This window comes from Camelina sativa, chromosome 14, assembly GCF_000633955.1.
Source record: "Camelina sativa cultivar DH55 chromosome 14, Cs, whole genome shotgun sequence".
NCBI lineage: Eukaryota > Viridiplantae > Streptophyta > Magnoliopsida > Brassicales > Brassicaceae > Camelina > Camelina sativa.
Genome location: NC_025698.1, coordinates 6,742,548 through 6,749,594, shown reverse-complemented (window position 1 = coordinate 6,749,594; position 7,047 = coordinate 6,742,548). Strand labels below are relative to the sequence as shown.

At 35.7% G+C, this 7,047-nt stretch overlaps 3 protein-coding genes across 3 annotated transcripts in view; 1 reads left to right on the top strand and 2 right to left on the bottom strand.

Moving 5' to 3' along the window:
* Positions 1-623, bottom strand: part of LOC104743299 (probable apyrase 3) — a 3,444-nt gene extending 2,821 nt beyond the window's left edge. Inside the window, exons 1-2 of the mRNA XM_010464395.1 lie at positions 540-623; positions 11-375 (exon numbers count right to left, since the gene is read on the bottom strand). Of these exons, the coding sequence (XP_010462697.1) occupies positions 11-367 (357 nt within the window). The 5' untranslated portion in view covers positions 368-375; positions 540-623. The remainder of the gene's footprint in view (positions 1-10; positions 376-539) is intronic.
* Positions 1,217-3,953, bottom strand: LOC104740087 (probable apyrase 4). Its single transcript, XM_010460610.2, has 8 exons — positions 3,113-3,953; positions 2,748-2,860; positions 2,545-2,652; positions 2,288-2,330; positions 1,991-2,182; positions 1,815-1,912; positions 1,546-1,742; positions 1,217-1,457 (listed from the first exon to the last, which is right to left on the bottom strand). The coding sequence occupies exons 1-8, from the start codon at positions 3,726-3,728 to the stop codon at positions 1,298-1,300; spliced, it is 1,527 nt and encodes a 508-aa protein (XP_010458912.1). The 5' UTR covers positions 3,729-3,953; the 3' UTR covers positions 1,217-1,297.
* On the top strand, positions 5,446-6,573 carry LOC104740086 (ribonuclease 3-like). Its single transcript, XM_010460609.1, has 4 exons — positions 5,446-5,567; positions 5,667-5,822; positions 5,921-6,119; positions 6,209-6,573. Exons 1-4 carry the CDS (start codon positions 5,466-5,468, stop codon positions 6,430-6,432), a joined length of 681 nt encoding a protein of 226 aa, XP_010458911.1. The 5' UTR covers positions 5,446-5,465; the 3' UTR covers positions 6,433-6,573.

The window sequence follows — 7,047 nt, the reverse complement described above, 5'->3', positions numbered from 1 at the left end:
GGTTATCAGCATACGCTGACAAACCAGGAGTCAACTTCATATCAGCGTAATGCTTCTCTCCGAAATCGAAAACGGGTTCACCGTACTGATCAAACCAGTACGCGAAAACATGAACTCGGGTCCCCGAACTCCCGGCATCGATAACGACGCTGTACCTGAGCGAAGTTCTAGGGCAAAGCAAACGTCTGGAGACTAGAGCTGAACTTGAATTGGAAACATACAGTAGCCCTAACGTAACAGCCACGGAAGCGATGATCAGTAGCATGATCAACGATTTTGTGGGGTTCGACTTGGGATTTGCGAGCGTGTACGTAGACAACGGCGATGATTGGTGCTCAGGTAGAATCTGAACCTTGAGAGCATCCATCTTTCAACCTGGAATGAGCATGAGATCCGTTGCGTTAACGTCTAAGGAACCGAAACTAACAATATAATCAAATAGTAAAAAACGCAAGCAAATTAAATAAAAAGACGTAACGCAATAGCAATAAACGTAGTGCAAATAACGCAAGAGAAAGCAAATAAAAAAACAACGTAACCCAATAGCTAGTGAGTCTTCCTCTTAGAGAATCTGATTTCACAATTGGAGTTAGAAATTGCCGTTCGAAGACCTACAACTTAAGTAATGAATTTCAACACCTACTCAGTAAAATAAAATAAAATATTACGGTTCAATAATGATTTGGAGATAAGAAATTTCTGGAAATTAGTAGTAATTCAATTATCTATTTTCTTGACTTATACTTATTCGAGTAAAAAAACGTGTCTAACACAATCATCACTGGCCGTGGGCCAGTTTCTCAATCAACTGGCTATACATCTCAATGGCTCTTGATCTCGTCCCTCATTGGTTGTTGAGAAATTGTATTGGTAATCACTAATCAAAGCTTTTGATCTCTTCCCCTTAAAGCATCTCTGTTGACTTTTATTATTTTCTTATGTTGAGTTGGTCGACTCATGCTTTGGGGTAGATTCCTTTGTAAAACATATCATTTGTAATATAACACTTTGTTTGCTACTCATTCATGGTACTAATTAATATGCATTTGTGATACTTTTCCCAGCGAAAATGTTGTAAAAATTATGTAATAAGTGCAAAAGATTTATACAAACCTTATACAAGTCGCACTCTTCAAATTGGTTTCAATTTTTGTTATGGGTGGCCAACTAATTTCTCAAAAGGAGACGAATATGGCGAATGTAGCTTAAACACTAGTTAACGTAAAAATACAATTATATGATAATAATTTACTTGTTTAATGTGAAACGATGTCTTTTTTATATAGTAACTACAATATTAACTAATATCGTTTTTGTAATTGGCCAAATTGTTCGAGTCAAGAATTTTTCTAGATTTACCATTGTAATCAAAAGTGGATGTGGCAGTATTTAGGATAAAAGCACCCAATGCCCAATCAAGTGGTATGTCTTGTCCAGCTTTACTAGCAAACCCAATTCTGCATCGTAATAATAATTATTATTAAGAAGATGACATAATTTTAGATCAAGACCCAAAAACTGAAATGATCTTAATTACTTTGTTACCTTTCATCATCGAGAGCAACACCAAGACTGTCGTGAAGCATTGAGACAATATATGCTGATGAGAAACAATACCGAAGCAAATTCTCGTCCTTAAAAGTTGGATATTTCACTTTCAGTTTCGACCATTCCTCTCCACAGAATCTCTTTCCGGCTAATATCATTTCAGATAGCCAATCCTTTTCTCCCAACCCAAAGAACTGAATCATACACAAATATAAGAGACCAGACGACCAATGTTCAAACAAAACATGAGATTCAAAGGATTATACCTTCGAGGTGTGGAAGAAATTCTCTGTAGCCAAAAAACTTCCTCGAAGGTTAGGTGTGAATATTGATCCAATAGAACAATGCTTATAAGGACATTTCTCTGTACTCAAAGTAAAACAATAAGAGATAGAAAACTGACACAGTGAACAATATTCAGAATACCAATTATGCATTTTACCTTTTCCTTCCTGCAACATTGCCAATGTAGCGGATCGACATTTTGAGAAATCACCAGCAGCTTGAAGTGAAGCTGTAAACCTGCTTTTTTCAGCTAAGGATCCGGATGAATCTTTTTGTGAAATTTTGTCAAGGATGTATCCTCTAGGAACACAAGGGTCAGTAAGTATTCCTTCCTCTGTAGAGTTTGCAGCTGCAAGGATTGAAACAGTGTATTGAAATTTGAGTTGGAAAAAAACTTATTTCAATTGCCTAAACTCCAAATTGCAATTATTTGAAAGATTTATAAACAACTAACATGAGTTGTGTAGTGAATCCAATAACTTTTCTTGTGCTGAATCCTGCGAGAAGACAAAAGTTAATAGCTTCTTGAACATTATCACGGATAAAAATCCTTTGTTTGGTAGCATGTTCTACAATTCTGCGGAAGCATAGAAAATTCAGAGACCACTAAGCAGCTAACAGGGACACAAACTACATTAAGTTTCCAAACATTTAAAAAGGGCAAATCAAAGAAAACAACTTCAGACAAAATACTCTGCTCTCAGGAGTTACCTGCCCAAAGTGGAGGAAGCTGTGACTGTAGAGCTTGTATGAGACATTTCCATAGGCTAACGTACGTGAGAACTCTGGCGGCACAAGCTCACTTGACACAAATGTTACCTAAACGAATGCACAAACACAGTCATCACCTAGCAGTCGATTGATATCACACAGTTAAGCACACTCTCTTATCGTTAACAGGGGAAATATTAAACCTGGGCAGAAGCCCCACCGAGTTCAACAATTCCCGTCGTTTTTAAAGGTTCACCTCCAAGCGAACCGAGCGCATGATTTGCAACAACCCAAGCATATACACCTTCATCAGATCCTGAATTATTTTCCAAGATTTCCAGTAATTAGCATAAAAAAATCGGCAATGGATGGGACACATTACTATCACTCAACTAAGCTAATATAGAAGAAAAAAAAATAAAAACCACTCCAAGATTAACAAGAAGTCTTAAAAGAGCACCAACCAAAGGTAAACTTAAACATCTCAACTAAACACTCTCTTTTACTTCCACAAATGAACAAGTCAGTGATCAATCTAAGATTCCCTAGTCAACTGAAGAAAACTAACCAGAGATAACAGAAGCCCATTCCTCTTGAAAAGCAAACCCGGAAGATCTAAGAACTCTTCTAGTAACTTCAAGAATCCTTTCCTGAACAGACAATTCAAGCAATCTCATTCCAGCAGTAGCCATCAACCTAATGTCACTCTCCTCCAACACTCTCTTAGGAACTCTCCTTTTAGCAAATTCCACAAGCTCCGTCACTGACTCACTCACTCCCTCCGGATTATCACCGTACGCAGACAAACCAGGACTCAACTTAAAACTAGCGTAACTCTCCTCTCCGAAATCAAACACCGGTTTCCCGGATTCAACCCGGTACCCGAACACATGAACTCGGGTCCCCGAACTCCCGCCATCTATAACGACGCTGTACCTGAGCAGCGAAACTCCCCGATTCCTTCGTGAGCGTACGATTGAAAAGCAAACAAACAATAACCCCAACGCGATAGCTACAGAAGCAACGATTAACAAAATAATCGATTTGGTTCGTTTTGACTTGGGTTTAGCGAGTGTGGACGGCGATGATCGGTTGTGGTGGTGAACAGGTGAAGTCTCAACCTCGGGAGGATCTATCATACCTGATTTGAATTTCAACCTGGAACGAGCACTAGGCCGTTGCATCAAGGTTTAAGGAGCTTTAACGGGAAAAAACGGATGAGGGATCATGAGATCTGAACGTGCACGCAAACGAAAACGTAATAATCTAACAATTATCGTGAACCTAGTTGTATAATCGGAGATCGGGAGTGGGATCGGAGACCGCCGTGCCGTCGATGAAAGCTCTTAGTCTCCGATTTCGTAGTGGAGCGCCTTTTTTACGAAATTACACACCTGCTCCACATAATTTGGACTGGGTCGGGTTATATTTTAAACCATTTGATTATTGGGTCCTTCTAGGCGAAAGAGAGGTGTAGTAAACGCGGGTGACTCCGGTTTTAAGTAATCGGATCAATTGAGTCTTTATCTTTCATGGACCGGACCGGTTTAATCCAAGTAACCTGGTAACAAAAATTAGGATTCAGAGACTATTGTTTTTATGGATTATTTTATTTTTACAAATAACACGATTAAATCAAATATTTAAACTCGTCTGATAACTGAAATTATGTAAATACTCAAACCAAATCAGTTCAAATCAGACAAATTCAATAAAACACGAAACCTCTTCTTATTTACGAATACTCTCGTCTCGATCGTGGTTGATATAAAACACGAAAAGTCTGTAGGATCTTTTTTTTCTTTTGTGGTTTTAGATAGTGAATTCAAAATAACGCTGTTAAAACATGACCAATTGACTATTAATTATTTATTATACATCATCGGTAAGCACATAATCAACGAGGAAGTGGATAAGTAGTGGTCGCTAATTCTATAATTCGACGTACCTTCCTTTTCCTCCATTATTCCATATTATTTTCATGTTGCTTGATTATGTTTCATTTTTTTTTTTGTTTGTTAAAGGGGTTCATATATTATATACAACACGTTTAACGCTAATCCTGGACAGATCCTTAACAATTAACTATGATTGCTACATTTGACCCTTCCTTACAAAGCATTCATTAGCGCGAATCATTAAACGTTAGTGTGAACATTAGTTGGTTATTGATATTGGGTCACATGTTCACATGCTGTAAGCCTGTAAACGTACACTCCTCCTCGTACTTTTTATTTTCTTCATACAGTACTTTCTTCCCAAATTTTAATATCAGTTGAGCACGATAGAAATGGATATCCCTCATCATAAATATTTTAACGTCAATCCTTTTTTTAAACCTACACTCGGATCAGTCCGCCGAATTGGCCTTTAAGTAGTTTGGTCTGCGATCCTTGGATAATATAACATAGTGCAAATCCACGTTTTTGTAAAATATGCATAAATATTTACAGGAGGTGTTAGATTTAGATATAGTTGGTTGATTCTAAGAGTTGACATATTCGTTTAAGTTTGTTGATAGTGACAAAGTTCTCAAAACAAAAGCCTCTAGATATAACTAAACAATTCATATAAACTAAAAAAAAACAATATAAACATACAAATAGTGACGATTGCATGCATTATGAGACTTGAGAGGATTGAAAATATAACAATCAGTTTTATAAAATATGAGATTGGAGCTTACAATCTACTTGTAAACCGTAAAAATTACTTTTCCCCAATTATTAAAAGAATTGTTTTAAGGGGATCGGATATACGGATCTTTTTTTAATTAATCACGAAGACATTAACAATAATAATAGATGAATAATTAACAAATTAAAAATAGGGTATTTCAAGGGATATGGAATTTGCATTTGTGTATAAATTGGAAGCCGTAATGTCTAATCATGCATCACAGACACGAATAGGAAAAAAAAATGGGAGTAAAGGGTTGGGCTATCCTCAAGTTTCTAATGTTTCAAAGTCTTTTCGTTTCACAATCTCTAGAAGACTTTGATTTCTTCTACTTGGTTGTTCAGGTCTGTAATCTGATTAACCCATTTTAAAAATTTCTGTGAAACATTTCTAAATTTTATGACCAAATTAAGTAATATTTGTTTGTATTTATATATTTGCAGTGGCCAGGAGCCTATTGTGATACAAAACGTTCTTGTTGCTATCCAACATCCGGTAAACCTGAGGCAGATTTCGGTATCCATGGTCTTTGGCCTAATTATAAAGATGGTTCATGGCCATCAAATTGCGATCCCGACAGCCAATTTGACAGATCTCAGGTATACATATATACATAAATAAATGATCGTGTAATATTCCTATTTATTTCTTAAGCAATGTTTTTTTTTTAATATAAATTATGTATATGAATGCATAGATAGAGGACCTGCTGAGTAGTATGAAAAAGAATTGGCCAACACTATCGTGTCCGAGCAACGAAGGGTTTAACTTTTGGGAACACGAATGGGAGAAACACGGCACGTGCTCAGAATCAGTAATGGACCAACACGAATACTTTGAGAATGCTCTTAAACTCAAAGACAAAGCCAATCTCCTCCAAATCCTCACAAACTCCGGTATCTATATATATACACCACTACTATTCATGTGTATACATTTTACTTAAACTCATCAATGACCATATTCTTTTGGTAATATATTGTAGGAATTAATCCGGATGATGGATTCTACGATCTGAATAAGATCACCAACGCCATAAAAGATGGGATCGGATTTACGCCAGGACTCCAGTGTAACAAAGATCCGGAGCGTAATGCGCAGCTATATCAGATCTACATTTGTGTTGATACATCAGGAACTGAGTTTATCGAATGTCCTGTTTTGCCTAGAGGAAGATGTCCATCTCAACTCCAGTTTGCTAAGTTCTAATTATATCATTACGTGTTTTTCATATGGTTTCTTGTTATGCCAGATCTCTTCTATTGTTATCTTTTCTGATTTCTATGCTTCTCCATCTTGTTTCTTTTCTCTTAGTTATATATATATATATATATATATCTTCTGTTGTTATCTTTTTTAGCTCTTGTTATGTTTTTTTTTAATCTAAAATCTAAATAAGATAGACTTTGGTATACTTGTGGACTAAAACATACTGCAATATTTCTAATTATGCATCATACGTTTCATGAAAATTCAACCCTAATGCATGCATTCTAAATAATGTTTTAAAAAAATAATAATAATAATAATAGTATAGTTATTTTTTTGTTACATTACTTACATAGTTACATAACATATTCTTATTCATTAGCTTAAAATAGTATATGAAAATATCAGTTTACACAGTAGTGCTGTGGTTTTATTATGGTTATTAATATTATCAATGTATCACCCAGTTTCCAAGTGTGAAATGGCAATTACATTTGTCTCTTACAAAAGCCCATTAAATTTACATATAAGGCCATCCAATTAAGCTTTGTAAAAGAGAAATAGAGAATGAATGAAATACCATCATTAAGAGTTTTTTTTTTTTTTTTTTTTTTT

Coding starts and splice junctions, on each gene's coding strand:
- LOC104740087 (XM_010460610.2), bottom strand. CDS start 3,728: ATGCAACGGCCTAGTGCTCGTTCCAGGTTGAAATTCAAATCAGGTATG. Junction 2,653..2,747: donor TCGGTGGGGCTTCTGCCCAG/GTTTAATATTTC, acceptor GCATTCGTTTAG/GTAACATTTGTGTCAAGTGA. Junction 2,331..2,544: donor GCTTCCTCCACTTTGGGCAG/GTAACTCCTGAG, acceptor GTCTTCTCGCAG/GATTCAGCACAAGAAAAGTT.
- LOC104740086 (XM_010460609.1), top strand. CDS start 5,466: ATGGGAGTAAAGGGTTGGGCTATCCTCAAGTTTCTAATGTTTCAAAGT. Junction 5,823..5,920: donor GCCAATTTGACAGATCTCAG/GTATACATATAT, acceptor ATGAATGCATAG/ATAGAGGACCTGCTGAGTAG. Junction 6,120..6,208: donor CCAAATCCTCACAAACTCCG/GTATCTATATAT, acceptor AATATATTGTAG/GAATTAATCCGGATGATGGA.